We start from the raw sequence: 15,739 nt of genomic DNA, 5'->3' as shown, positions 1-15,739 counted from the left end.
GCATTTACAAATAACAGCGTATCTAAAAGTATGAGACAAAAAAAACAACAACAACAACATAGGCCTACCATTAAAAGCCGTGCTTGCACAGGTTCTGCACGATCCTCTTCAATAATATCCTCTGCTTCTCAATCGGGCTCAAACTGATAAGCGATATTAATGACACAGTTGTTTATAATACAACCGGAGCACATGCGCTGAGGTGAAGGGCGGGACGTTTAGACGCGCACTAGAGGCGGTTTAGCCAATCACAACACACTGGGCTAGCTAACCAATCAGAGCCCATCGCCTATATCCGAGGGCGGGGCTTCATAAAAGAAGGAAATGATCAGTGCGCTTTTCAGAGACGGGACAGAGCGGTGTGGAATAAAGGTAAATTATGTGAAAAATAATGCGTTTTTTTAAAAACGAAGCATTAACACATGTTAGACTGCACCCCATAAACACAATCAATCCTAGAAGAAGAAGAAAAAATGAACCATCCCTTTAAAACAGCACCACGCATCAGGGGGTGGAGTTGCTGTCACGTTACAAGGCGTTTCACGATCACGATTTACTACTCTGAGCGGATAGATTGTGTAGGACCATGATCCTAAAACGGCGATATTTCTCTGTCCACATCAAGGGAAATTTGGCGTATGCGTTGCTTGTCTGTGGAGCGTGCTTTCATTGCGTGTTTTGCTCTTATAATCCCAGATTAACTCTAAAACAAGGTAAGATAAAAACAGCCTACATCTTTCCTCTGTAATCAGACTAATTATTTACACCAGTCATTTGCACACGTAGTCTATTCAGAAATGCACTTATACAGTAGACTTTAATTGTTTTACGTAATCAAATGAGACAATATCTAAACATATTATATCTTACTAGAGAACGTAACTTTACCCAGATTTGTTTATTTTTCCCCAGATGATGCTAGTCTTTTATACAACAGAAATTATAGTCATACAGCCTTATTCCATCAGGAAGGATCAAACAGTCTGATTGTAGGAGGAATAAATCATGTTCTACATTTTGATGTAGACAGTCGTCAGATTGTGGAGGTAATTACTAAACTGGAACTGGTCATTAGACATTTTACAGTGTATTTATAATTACTGTAGAATTGTGATATTTTTGTTTAAATTATTTATTCAAATAATTGTACATTTATAAAAAAAAAAAATAATACATTACATTTATATAGAATAATTTTATTATAAAAAATAAAGTTGGAATATAAAGCACGGTTGAATATCATAAGTTTGAGAAGTAACTCAACATTGACCAAAGGGATATTCTAACCATGATTAAATTTAGAGTTCTGACTTTTGGCAGTGGTTGTAATCAGTAAGTCTAACCTACGTTAAATTATATATTGTGGATAGATTTCAGTAACTAGGCAATGACGCACAGACAGCTGTGTCCATATTTAATGTGTCAGCGAATGAAAAGGCCTGTTTCAGGTGTTCATGAAAGATTTATTTCCACAAACAACAAGTCCAGTCTGTTGCTATGGTTGCAATAAATAATTTAAATGTTAATTGTGTGATTGATTAGTGAAAAAATAATCCCCATGGTTGCTTTATACACATTTTGGTACATAATTGTGTACGCATAGTCTCATCTCTTGAATTTAAAATACTTTTACATCCATTTTGAGATTTTGTTCAGTAGATTTTGTGACCAAGTTATTTTTAATTTTTATAAAATTTATTTTTTTCCTTTAGAACTTTACTCTGAATCCAAGATGTGGTGAGGTGAGTTTTATAATTCTGTTGAAAAAGAGAAAAAAGAAAGAACAAACTGAGTTTTGTAGTTTGACAGTCTTACTGATATTGCTTCATCTATACAGGGCTCCTGTGAAAATGTAGTGACAGTAATTGAAAGATTTGAAGACTACACATTTGTATGTGGGACGAATGGAGAACAGCCACGGTGTTGGAAACTGGTAAGAAATAAATATACAGAGCAACATTTTTGGCATGGTCTCTGCTACATATTTAGAATTCTCTTAGTAAGAGAATGCTGAGAAAAAAGCATAGCTCTCTATTTGAAAAAAAATCAAAATATGGGTAAAACACCTGAGAAAAATCAATACAGAAAATTCTCAAAAATTAGCATTTTCTCAAAACAAATTAAAACACAGCAAACAGTTTTTATACATGCTTAGACTATATGCAGTCATGTTTCGGACCTCGCATTTGCCGACTTTACAAGTTGCATTTTTGCAGATGTGTGGTCTCATTGTAAATTTAATGTAAGTTTAGAATAAAATTGAGTGAAAACAGTCATAAATAATCATTTATTTGTGACGATTCACATTTGTATGCAGAAATATGTGAATGAGAACCAATGTCTTATTAGTTGACGCTGGACGGCAAGCCAATTTTACTTTTAATCATTCCTAGGATATGAATTTTGTATATTAACAGTTTGATTTTCAGTTTTATCAAAACACCTTTTTTGGTATTAAAAACCCTTTTTGATATCAGTAATTACTATAGTAAAACAGGAATTCTTAATATAAACAATTGCATAATTACCCACAGATATACAAATTATTGATAGCAAAAAAATCTATTTGAGCTAGTCAAAAAATGTAATTCTTGTGCTCTGTAAATGCATTTTATAGTCTAGAATATCTAATCTATATTATCTAGAATTCATATCCTACAAATTAATAAATGTTCAAATGGCTTGCCATATTTCTGATCTCTAATCATGTCTCTTTCCGGAAGTTTCCCAGAGAAAGCAATCATTCCACAGAGGTTGTAGACGGCACGGGAATCTCACCTCATACAAGTTCACAAAACTCCTTGTCGCTGGTGGCAGGTATGTGGGAGCACAAGCAGCTTAATGTTTTGATCTGCTTAGGCTTTGTGAATGAGCTGAAGGATTGTAGTTGCTTATTTAGCGTAACACCAAGGCTTTCTTTGGTTATATACAGATGGAGATCTCTATGCGGCAGCTCCTCTATACAGTGATGGAACCCTGCTGCAGTTTCGCAGGAAAGCTGGAAAACGAACCAGCGTATGGATGTATGATCAATGGGTCTCAGGTTGGTTGAATCACACAATTTTCACTACAATTACTAGAAGAAAACTTATTTAATTTATATATATATATGAATACTTATTTTATGTATAAATAGTTTTTTCTAATCGAGAACATCTCCAAATATCCCCAAAGATAAGATTTAAAGGGATAGTTCACCCAAAAATGAAAATTACCCCATGATTTACTCACCCTCAAGCCATCCTAGGTGTATATGACGTTCTTCTTTCAGACGAATACAATTGGAGTTATATTAAAAAATGTCCTGGATCTTCCTAATGCTTTATAATGGCAGTGAATGGCTGTTATAATGTAAAATAAAGTGCATCCATCCATCATAAAAAGCAGTGTTCGAACTATACCATGGAATTTGGGGGAGCCCACTTGTTTTTTTTTTATAACGTGGGGGGGGGATTTTAATCGGATACACTATACAGATCACTATACAGGATTTACCCTATTATACTTTATCGACACGAATTGATAGGTGAAACAACAAACAGCCACCCACAAATAGTCTATAAACAAAGCATCCGGCTGTCTTTGAGATCACATGAACAACGGTTAAAGTTACTCGTCGTCAGGCTACAGAAGAATACCATAATTCCTCCGTTCAATTAGGCCTAAGACATCGAGAGTCACGCAGACCTATAACAACCCAGCCACAACACATAATTGCGAATAACATGCCTTACCTTAACACAGAATCGACCACAGAGTCCAACGCTTATATTTTTTCTACGAATCTTTGAGTTAACATGTACTAAACATGAGTGGAATTTGCACCGCAGCGCCCCCACACCTTGATGCTCATGACAAGAATAGCATGTATAGTTATCTTTATTGAAGTGAATTAGGTTTAAATCGCCGTCATGCATGAATGAATGATATTTTTGCAATTTTACACATAATAATCCACGATGATCACATTACACAAAACTGAAATTGCACGTCAAAATAACACATTGTCAATATTTTTTGAGACCCCCCCAAAATTTCACAAATCACGTTTTCAGGGGAGCCCATGTCTTATTAAGGGGGAGCCGAGCTCCCCCTAGCTCCCCCGTAGTTCGCACCCTGATAAAAAGTGCTCCACACGGCTCTGGGGGTTAATAAAGGCCTTCTGAAGTGAAGCGATGCGTTCGTGTAAGAATAATATTCAAATTGAAAACTTTATAAATGATAATCTCTAGCTTCCGCTAACTGTCGTACGTGCGTTCACGAGAGAGTGACGTTCCAGCGGATGAAGTATGTGTAGCGTAGTCTCCATGGAGAATATGCTAATCTCGTGAGAACCAAGTTTTGCTTGCAGCAAAGGGAAACCAGTCTCCTCTTGGCTTATATTGAAATCCTCCAACATTTTTATTTACAGATCCTCATTTTGTGCTTCTAATTCATGACTGATGTTTTGCTTTTCTCTCTTCTGCGCTTCTGTGTTGCCACTTCTCACTGGAGCTTACGCCTACATCCTACTTCATCCGCTGGAAAGTCACTCTCTCGTGAACACGCGTATGACAGTTAGCGGAAGCTAGAGATTACGGTTCATAAAGTTTTAAATATGAATATTTTTCTTACACAAATGCATTGATTCACTTCAGAAGGCCTTAAGTGTGGAGCACTTTTTATGATGGATGGATGCACTTTATTGGACTTCAAAATCTCAACAGCCATTCACTGCCATTATAAAGCGTGGAAGAGCCAGGATATTTTTTAATATAACTCTGACTGATTTCGTCTGAAATAAGAAAGTCATATACACCTAGGATGGCTTGAGAGTGAGTAAATCGTGGGACAATTTTCATTTTTGGGTGAACTACGCCTTTAAATGAACAGTTGACACAAAAATGAAAATTTGGTCATCATTAAGTTTTTCCAAACCTGTATTCCCAAACCCAGTTTCTTTCTTCTGCTGAATATAAGAATCAAAATTTGGGTAACCAAACAATTGCGGGTCCCCATTGACTTCCATAGTATGGAAAATATACTATGGCTGTCAGAGACATTCTTCAAGATAACTTATTTTGTGTTCAACAGAAGAAAGAAACTGAGAGTAACAAATTGAGAGTAAGTAAATGATGACCAGTTTTTCATTTTGGGTGAATTATCACCCAGATCTTGCTCTGTCTGCTTAATCAACATCTTACCTCTAATGCTCTAATTAGTAAACTCACTTTAGTATGCACTTTAGTGACTGTAAAGTATGTTTGTGGACAGAGTGGGATGAGCAAGCAAGTTGCTCAGCTGCTGACCAATCAGCATTTTGCCTCTCCCAAGCTGCAGCTATGAAAATACAGCCTAGTCCTTGTTTCTCTCATAAATCAGGCTTCTCATTTGAAGATAAAGTTGATGTTCAGTGATATGAGTAAAAATGTGTAATGAGTAAGGACATAATTCATGACTCATTCATACTCCCCCCCCACAGAACCCACTTTTATTTCCAGTTTTCTGGCCCAGCGCAAGAATGACCCCTTGAATGAGAAGCTATACGTCTTATTCCGTGAGAAAAACTCAGACACGAGTCCAGAAGCTGATCCTTGGATATCAAGAGTGGCCAGAGTGTGTAAGGTATGTTTCTCACTTACGTATGAAAGATGTGACGGTTCTTTGTGAGGCTTCCTACACGAACCCACCAAATCTGAGAACCATTATTGTGGAAAAGTGACCTTCAACACTGATTTTATCATCCTACACATTACAAGGAAGATGAATGGATCGGTCTTATAAAGTCATGGGGCTGTCACAAATTGGTTACCATGAATTATTCAGGTGGTGGAAATGTGAGGACTCACGTAGAGGTTCAAATTTAGCACTTTCGACCCTTCCTGGCATCCAGCTCGATAAGAAGTTATCACAGTTCTGTCAGCACCACTGTTATCAGCAAATTTAGGTAAAAGCATCTACAGCAGAAAACATGACTGCAGGACAGAGGTCAGATTCTAGAAATAAAGCGTGAGTCACAGAAGTTGTCTTCTTGGTATGAAGTGCCATGAAATGAAGACACCTTCCAGGGCTTGTGGATAAACCTGCTGACGATGGCAGAACACTGTCCACTTGTAAAAACCTCAATCTCTCGTAGGTCGACGAGGGTGGTCCCAAGCAGTTGCTCCAGAGCATCTGGACCTCCTTTCTAAAGGCACGACTTGTGTGCGGGATTCCTAGAGAGTCGCTGTATTTCAACCGCCTACAGGACGTTTTCATCCAGCATGCTGATGACTGGAGGGATTCACGAGTGTATGCGCTTTTCTCCAGCAGCTGGTAAACACTGCATTATCTTCTGACATTTAAAAAGGAAATAATTAGGTTGGCTTGAGAAATCTGCTACTTTTATAATTATTATAATAATATGATAATAATATTATGAATCATGTTAACACTGTGCTAAAATGTTATCGATGTGTTAATGCTAAAACATGCTAAATGTGTGCTAAATTACACTAACAACAACTGTGTCCCAAATGACGCACTATAGGACTGTGCACTTATACACTATGTACTTATACACTATGTACTCAACCATGTAGTGTATGAATTATATAAGGTTATTTTTTCATTCATAATTGGAGCCTGAGAGCCCCTCCCCCTTCGCTACGTAATTAAAGAGACAGTTGAGTGCATGAAGTGTTCAGCATTGCACACTTTGTTTTTTCGGTAATTTAAGTGCATCATCCTGGTATTTAAAGTGCACTTGTTCTTTTTGGAATTTTTAGTGTGAACACACTACTTGCGCTATTTATACTACAAAACGTCATAGAATAGTGCATAAGTATGCAATTTTCAACAATTTAATCATTAGCTGCTTTTCCACCGAAATTACCTGGAACAATTTGTCCCAGGAACTTTTTTCCCCCAGACCTGTTGCTGTCTGCGTTTCCGTCGCAGTCTAAAGTACCGAGAAGAATAGGCAGATAGTCTGGTGACGTAGGTCTGCGCGCATTTCTCAATACTAAGTACACAAATTTCGGACTTGCATCCTCGGTAGGGACTTCGGTTCGGACTTCGCGGGTTCGACTCGGGAGTGTGAACTCCCATGGACAGGACAACGCAAGTCCGGTAATTCTGCAAAGAGCAGCGTACTTGATAACGTCAGTCAGCTCGCCTTGGCTACTGCAATTTTCCTCACTGTATTTACAATAAGATGAAATATGATATCAAACACCACTGCCTCTTTTCGGTTTCTTTTAAACATATTAATAGCCGCAGAAATGTAGTTCAGGGAACGTACATACATTACAATGAAACAAAATATTATATCAAACAGTATCTTTTAATTTTCATTTTAAAATATTAATAGATTAATAGAATAATAGAATAAAGACCAAAGATTACCTGTTAGATTTACCCCAAACGAATTACATTTGATGTTTAACCACTACAGAGACATCAAAGCGAGCGGCAAATGTTAGAAGGACTAGCCGAGGTGAGGCTGCTCTCGTCGGGAAACATAAGCACTGAGCGCCCGGTGATCACCTGGAGCTCACGTCTCCGAAATCGGCAAAGCACATTTTCAAATAGATGCTGTCTTTATAAATGAACCGCAGATTTGAGTTTCAAACCACTACATTCTCGCCTGAAATACTTAGAAAACTACATTTCATGACACAATAACAGTAATATTTAAAAAAATGATGCGAATATGGTGGTTGAAATACAATGCTGTGTGAACTCAACCAATCAGCATCTTCAGCGCCCAAGTCCCACTTCCGAAAGTTCCGGACCTTTGAAAAAGTACTACCTCGCGAGCAAATTTTTACCCGTAACTTTATTTAGATCCTGGCTCCTGCGGTGGAAACACACAGAGTACCGGCCCAAAGTCCCTAGTTCCTGGGGAAAGTTCCTGCGGTGGAAACAGGGCTATTCTAAAACATGCTAAATCATGTTAGCAACATCCTAAAACATGGTAATCGTGTTAGAAACATGCTAATCATGTTAAAACATGCTAAATCATGTTAGCAACATCCTAAAACATGGTAATCGTGTTAGAAACATGCTAATCATGTTAAAACATGCTAAATCATGTTAGCAACATCCTAAAACATGGTAATCATGTTAGAAACATGCTAGCAACATGCTAGTCATGTTAACATGCTAAAACATGTTAACAATGTGCTAACAACATGCTTATCATGCTAAAAACATGTTAACAAGTCAGTCATGGTAGCAATGTGTTAATCATGTTAACAATGTGCTGAAACATGCTATCAATGTGTTAAATCCATAGATATGTATAGATGCCCTATTCGACTGCTCCAGGTTCCGCAGACCATTCCAAAAATGGCGGATGGCTTGCGTATCGCGGCCCATAGAAACTGTTGCTAATGAGGCATCTACGTATATATATTTATTGTTAAGTCATGCTAAAATATGCAGTGTGATAAATCACGCTAACAACATCTTAAAACATGTTAGCAATGTGTTAAATTTATGATAGCAACATGTTAAAACAGACTGACAAGATGTTAAATAATGCTAAAACATGCTGACAATATGTTAGATCATGTTAGAAACATACTAGCAACATGCTAATTGTTATAATCATGTTAGCAACATGCTAATAAATGCTAGCAACATTAATAACAATATTAACAGCATACTAATCGTGCTTGTAACATTTAATCATGGTAGAAACATGCAAAAACATGTTAGCAATGTGCTAGCAACAATGTAATCATGCTAAAAACATGCTAGCTAATCATGTTAAAACATGCTAGCAACATGCTAATCATGGTAAAACATGTTAGCAACATGTTAAATCATGATAGCAACATGCTATCAACATCTATGTAATCTATCTATCTAAACTTTCGAACTTGAAGCATAAGTTTGTTCACAAACTTTACTCATCTAGTTATTTCATATTGTTTTTGCAATTCCTTTGGTGCCACTGATTGCTCAGAAATTAAATGCATTATCTCACCATTATTTTTTTAATGTTGTTATAGGAACTCTACTGCTGTGTGCATTTACTCGTTGGCAGAGCTTGATGATGTTTTTGAGTATTCCTCCTTCAAAGGTTATTCTGAGGCCATTCCCACCCCAAGACCAGGAACTGTGAGCAAAAACATACACAGAATAATCCAAATAAACATCTTGTTTTATTAAAATTTTCAGTTTGTTTGTGTAGAAAAAAAATTATATCACTGTTCTCTTTGTTTGGCCTCTTTTTGTTTTATGCTACTCTCCATTACAACACTACTGGTTGACCACTGTGGTAAAATAATGTGTACGGAAGTTTCTCCGCGTGGCGCAGCTACAGAACAGCATACGCTGTTTACGTTCAGTGGATACTCTCCAAAATGGTGCGAGGGGGACGCAGAGGAGACGAATTGTTGAATAAAGTCGTTATTTTTGTTTTCTTTGCGTACAAAAAGTAATCTTGTAGCTTCGTAAAATTACGGTTGAACCCCTGATGTCACATGGATTATTTTATCGATCTCCTTGCTACGTTTCTGGACGTTGATCGTGTTACTTACATTGCTGTCTATGGGAGGGTCAGAGAGCTGTCAGAATGCATCAAAAATATCTTAATTTGTGTTCCGAAGATGAACAGAGGTCTAACGGGTTTGGAACGACATGAGGGTGAGTAACTAGTGACAGAATTTTCATTTTTGGGTGAACTAACCCTTTAATAGAGAAATGTGCGCTATTGAAGTGTCTGTGTGGAGTGTGGAAGCGGAATAACGGGTGCGCTCACTTGCTCTTAAATTACTCCGTCATTTTTGGTCATACAGATAAGAGTAATACATCTTTCAAATCTGTAAAGACTCTACGGTTATTTGTGTGCACTCACAATAACAACAAAATATTACGCTTTTGTAAAATAATGAAAGCAAACATGATGCGCTTTCTGCCGTCTCGGTCTCTGTGAACTTGAGCGCGAAACTCCATGTATACCTTTGCCTTACAGACATTAAAAATATATCTATAGACAGTGAAATGTCTACTTCTAAATGAAACAATTCAACAAATATTCTCAAATTATGTAATGCATATGAAACATGCATACAGGCACATCACTACTGCGGAGATGACGAGTCAGTGTCATTGTCTTCGACTTCATCTCTTAAACCAAAAACAAAGAAAGCACTATTTTATCAAATTAGTAAAATGTTAATGCAGTCTCCTTACTGTTTTTCACTGACACATACATAATCATTACTTCTGCCGGTGCGCTGTGGCAAGCTTTATGTGTGTGCTTGAGCGCTTATGGCTATGTAGGCAATTAAAGGCTCATTATATTAATTTAAATTGTTTATTAATAAACGTGCGAGTCAACTAATGCTTAAAATTAACGACTACTAGTCGACCAGAAAAATCCTTAGTCGAGGGCAGCCCTTCTGGGATCGTCATATATTTGCATTAAAATGTAAAAAAGTAACATCTGATTCAGCTGAAGCCTATTCAATTCAATATTGCATTCAATACACATTTTTTCAAGGCTTTATATTTGTATATTGTTTATGCCAAACAACTTCCTCAATCATTTTACTCTTGACCCAAAGATGAATTGCTCAGGCCTATTATTATAGCCATTGTTGGTGAACCAAGGTGTAACAGATCGGCCAGGCTCCACCACCACCCAATCACAACGATCCCTCTCACCTGAATTCTGAGCACCTGCACCTGTCACCAATCTAGCACCTCATCAACCAGCCTGCATAAAAGCACACACCTCAGACACCCTCGCTGTCCGGTCTCGTATACACGTAGAGGACTCAATGACTTTGCTACTACTTCCATTTGAATACTTCCTGCATTACTTACCTCCTGTGTTCCTCCTAGTGTCTTCTCATCTCCAGGTGTCTCCTGTTCCTCCTAGTTCCCGGATCGCTGAGGTGTGTGCTCCTCCTGCCTGCATTCCAGCTCCTGTAAAACCAAAGACTCTGATTACTCCACTCATCATATCCTTTGAACTGGTCTACGAACTATTCACTCACCATCACATCATCTGGACCCTACACCCGTACTCTCTGTGACCAAATAAAACTGTTTATAAATACTAACCTGTTGCGTCAGACCTCTTCCGTTAAAGAAGACCGGACCAACACCGACGGCACAGATGAGTCACCCCGATCCATTCCAGGAGCTCGTAGACTCACTATGGCGAGTGCTACGTAATCCATCGGCACCGTCATCCTCACCGGCACCGCCGCCATCACCACCCATCACCTCCTCCATGCCAACCAGCACTTCTTCGCCTACCATCATCGCTAGTCCCATGGCCCGACCGGCGCCCTACTCTGGTTCGGCGGAGGAGTGCAACGGATTTCTCCTCCAGTGTAATCTCACATTTGAAATGCAACCGCACTCATATCCCACTGACACCTCAAAAATTGCCTTTATGATCTCCCTGCTAACAGGACCTGCATTGCAATGGGCGGAAACGATCTGGGCTCAGGCCAGCCCCATCATTCAAAATCTGCAGAACTTCCTGGTGCATTTTCGCGAGGTGTTTGGAAGGACAGACGGAGATACCGCTGTGGGAGAGCAACTCTATCATTTACAACAGGGTACCATGTCAATTGCCGAATACTCGCTGAAGTTCAGAACTCTCGCTGCGGCAAGTGGATGGAATGAGAGATCGCTGCTGACTACCTACAGACAGGGACTGGAGCCCCAGCTTTGGTCACAGCTCGCTGCATATGATGATTCATTTGGATTGGAAAAATTCATTCAGCTATCCATCCGATGCTCGAGCCGCATGCAGTCCTGTCTAGCAGCAATACCAGTCCACGCCACAACCTCCTGCCTCCGCCGACCAGAGCCCAGTTACCCTCCAGAACCAGCACCAGAAACCATGATTGTGGAGAAGCAACGGTTTTCTTCCGCTGAGCGGCAGAGAAGCTCTGATGTTTCTATTTCAGTATCGGCCCTTATCGACTCCGGGTCAGCAGGAAACTTCATCTCCCGGGACCTCTGCCGCCAGCTGAAGTTACAAGCTACTGCCACTGAAACAGTTTACCAAGTCCAGTCGATAACTGGAGCACCACTATGCCGTAGACATGTCCATTATCGCATGGGACCCATCACTCTTCGACTGGGCCTACTTCATTCTGCTGAAGTGGGGCAAGGATTGCTACCCAGACTGCTTCCCCGGGACTCCATCTCCTCCGAAGAAACTCCCCGAGGCCCTTTCCGTGAATTCCACGTCCATTGAGAGTCCCATCGAGAAGCAATCCATAGACATTCCAGCCTGCTATGCCCCCTTTAGAGACGTGTTTTGCCCGAAACAAGCCTCTCGCTTACCACCACATCGGCCATGGGAGAACTACTTGCCATCAAGCTGGCCTTAGAGGAGTGGAGGCATTGGCTGGAGGGGGCAGCCCATCCATTCACCGTACTGACCGACCATACAAATCTCCAGTATCTTCGCGAGGCTAAACGTCTAAATCCCCGCCAAGCACGAAGGGCATTATTCTTTACCTGAGGCTAAACGTCTAAATCCCTGCCAAGCACGATGGGCATTATTCTTTACCAGGTTCAACTTTACCATTACTTATCGCCCTGGTCCCAGAAACGTCAAGGCAGACGCCTTGTCACATATTCACAGTCATGTGGAAGGCCCTGCCCCTCAGAGGTCTCCCCACTGCACTGGAAACGGCTGAGCTTCTCGTTAACAAGGTCTTCTGCTATTATGGCATTCCCGAAGACATCGTCTCAGACTGGGGACCTCAGTTTATTTCAAAGGTATGGAATGCCTTTTTCAAACTCCTAGGTGTGACCGTAAGCCTCTCGTCCGGATATCATCCAGAGTCGATTGGTCAAACGGAGAGGAAGATTCAAGAGGTGGGGCGATTCCTGCGAACCTTCTGCCATGGTCACCTTCCTCTACCAGTGCCAAATCGCCCCTGGTCAGACCTAGGAGTTGACTTTGTCACGGACTTGCCCCCCTCTGAAGGTAACACATGCATCCTGGTAATAGTTGATCGTTTCTCAAAGTCATGTCGCCTTCTGCCCCTCAGAGGTCTCCCCACTGCACTGGAAACGGCTGAGCTTCTCTTTAACAAGGTCTTCCGCTATTATGGCATTCCCGAAGACATCGTCTCAGACCGGGGACCTCAGTTTATTTCAAAGGTATGGAATGCCTTTTTCAAACTCCTAGGTGTGACCGTAAGCCTCTCTTCCGGATATCATCCAGAGTCGAATGGTCAAACGGAGAGGAAGATTCAAGAGGTGGGGCGATTCCTGCGACCCTTCTGCCATGGCCATCAGGATTCCTGGAACCAGTTCCTGGGCTGGGCCGAGTACGCCCAAAATTCCCTGCGACAGCCTTCTACTGGTCTCACTCCCTTCCAGTGCGTGCTCGGGTTCCAGCCTCCACTGTTCCCCTGGTCCGGGGAGCCTTCTGATGTTCCGGCGGTTGACTACTGGTTCCGGGAAAGCGAGAGGGTCTGGGACGCTGCTCACCACCATCTCCAACGGGCAGTGCACAGGCAGAAGACGGCCGCGGACCTTCGAAGAACTGAAACACCTACCTATCAACCAGGTCAGAAGGTATGGCTGTCAACTCGGGACATCAGACTGCGCCTGCCCTGTAAAAAGCTCAGTCCCAGATTTGTTGGCCCCTTCACCATCCTGGAACAAGTAAACTCGGTCACCTACAAACTCCAACTCCCCTCACAGTATAGAATTCATTCCACGCTGCACCACCCATTAGAATAGAATTCATAGAATTCACCACCCATCCCAATCACAACGATCCCTCTCACCTGAATTCTGAGCACCTGCACCTGTCACCAATCTAGCACCTCATCAACCAGCCTGCATAAAAGCACACACCTCAGACACCCTCACTGTCCGGTCTCGTATACACGTAGAGGACTCAATGACTTTGCTACTACTTCCATTTGAATACTTCTTGCATTACTTACCTCCTGTGTTCCTCCTAGTATCTTCTCATCTCCAAGTGTCTCCTGTTCCTCCTAGTTCCCGGATCGCTGAGGTGTGTGCTCCTCCTGGCTGCATTCCAGCTCCTGTAAAACCAAAGACTCTGATTACTCCACTCATCATATCCTTTGAACTGGTCTACGAACTATTCACTCACCATCACATCATCTGGACCCTACACCCGTACTCTCTGTGACCAAATAAACCTGTTTTATAAATACTAACCTGTTGCATCAGACCTCTTCCGTTACAACTTGCAGATAATATAATATTAATGAAATAAAATCCACTTAAGTGCACTTAAAGAGAGGTCAACTTCATGACTGTTTCCTAACACACATAAGTACATTCTTTTATAAGAATGTCAAATTAAAAGTTTAACTTTAAAATACTTTTTAAATCATTGTTTTAATCATATTTTGTTGTGTTTTAAAGTACACTTATTTGCATATATGACTAACATAAAACACATGTAAAGTGCTTAAATATTATTTAAACTGTAGTGTTTTCAATATAAGTTATAAGTTAATATATTTTAAATATACTAAACTGAAACTTCATCATTACAAATGTGTAATTACAAACATATGTAAACACGACATACATGATTCTTTTTACCATAATTGCTTGTCAGTAAATCTGACAGTATTGTACACTTTAACCATATTTCAAAGAAAATACAATTACGAAAGGACATATGAATATGTGGCAATATACATGTGGCAAAAGAAGGCCTTTTAGACTGACACTTTTGATGGCTTAAAATGTTATCTACCTAGGCAGCTCACTAGGTTTTGGAACAGAGCCCAGGTATGAGACAGAAAGAGAGAAAATGATATCATGTTACAAATTTCTCACGTTAGTCAGCAGGTTCACAGCAAGCTGACCCTACCACCCACCCTCTCTCTCTCTCTCTCTCTCAGATTCAGATTCAAGTAGCTTTATTGGCATGGTAAAAAAGTATCTTTACATTGCCAAAGCATAGAAACATTTAAATAGACATTTAACACAAATATACATAAGAGTAGAAGTATATAGCATATAGAGTCTATATATCTGTATACAGTAAAATGAAAGTACTAATAAAGAGAGAGAGAAGGACTGGATCCTGTCATGTCAGTTTATGTGTGTTGTCCAGTGTTTTCTTCCGGCTGTGACTTGTGGTTCTGTTCTACTGCTTGTCCTTTTATCATGGCAGGACTTGATGTACCTTGCAGCCAGGTTAGAGCTTGTTGAGGTTTCTCCCAGAATATATGGCAGTTTGTCCTTTTGTTGTATCTGGTTGAAGTCTTTGTGCTGGTTTGTGAATTGGGGGAAGAATGTTTCCCTAATTTGTGTATAATTAGGGCATGTTGTTAAAAAGTGCAGTTCTGTTTCCACTTCATGTTGTGTGCAGTGTGGACACAATCTGTCTTCTTTTGGTAGCCAGGTCTGTCTGTGTCTGCCTGTCTCTATAGTGAGGTTATGGTCACTGAGTCTGTACATGGTCAGGACTTTTCTTAGTTTAGGGTCTGCCACTGTGTTTAGGTATTCTGCCAATTTATATTCTCTGTTTAGAGACCGATAGCATTCTAATTTACTTTGTTGAGCTGTTGCTTCTGTCCAATGTTTCAGATATTTATCTTTCTGTGTTTAAATTATTTGATTTACATTTACATTTACATTTAGTCATTTAGCAGACGCTTTTATCCAAAGCGACTTACAATTGGGTGATACATAAAGCGATTCTTCTTAAGAGGCAAACAGACACAGGAAGTGGTTGTAATACCAAGTTCTTAGACATTGTTCAAATAAGTACAAGCTAGAAAGAGAAGGA

At 40.1% G+C, this 15,739-nt stretch overlaps 1 protein-coding gene across 1 annotated transcript in view; it reads left to right on the top strand.

The window, feature by feature from the left end:
- Positions 1–537: 537 nt before the first annotated feature.
- The window catches only part of LOC107659490 (semaphorin-7A-like), an 18,999-nt gene continuing 3,797 nt past the window's right edge, over positions 538–15,739 (top strand). Inside the window, exons 1-9 of the mRNA XM_016448448.1 lie at positions 538–713; positions 913–1,046; positions 1,713–1,742; positions 1,838–1,933; positions 2,724–2,817; positions 2,933–3,043; positions 5,462–5,604; positions 6,116–6,294; positions 8,979–9,087. Coding sequence (XP_016303934.1) covers positions 587–713; positions 913–1,046; positions 1,713–1,742; positions 1,838–1,933; positions 2,724–2,817; positions 2,933–3,043; positions 5,462–5,604; positions 6,116–6,294; positions 8,979–9,087 — 1,023 coding nt within the window. The 5' untranslated portion in view covers positions 538–586. The remainder of the gene's footprint in view (positions 714–912; positions 1,047–1,712; positions 1,743–1,837; positions 1,934–2,723; positions 2,818–2,932; positions 3,044–5,461; positions 5,605–6,115; positions 6,295–8,978; positions 9,088–15,739) is intronic.

This window comes from Sinocyclocheilus anshuiensis, unplaced genomic scaffold (assembly GCF_001515605.1).
Source record: "Sinocyclocheilus anshuiensis isolate Anshui unplaced genomic scaffold, SAMN03320099.WGS_v1.1 scaffold387, whole genome shotgun sequence".
NCBI lineage: Eukaryota > Metazoa > Chordata > Actinopteri > Cypriniformes > Cyprinidae > Sinocyclocheilus > Sinocyclocheilus anshuiensis.
The sequence above is the reverse complement of the archived record's forward strand: the minus strand, read 5'-3'. Positions and strand labels throughout refer to the sequence as shown.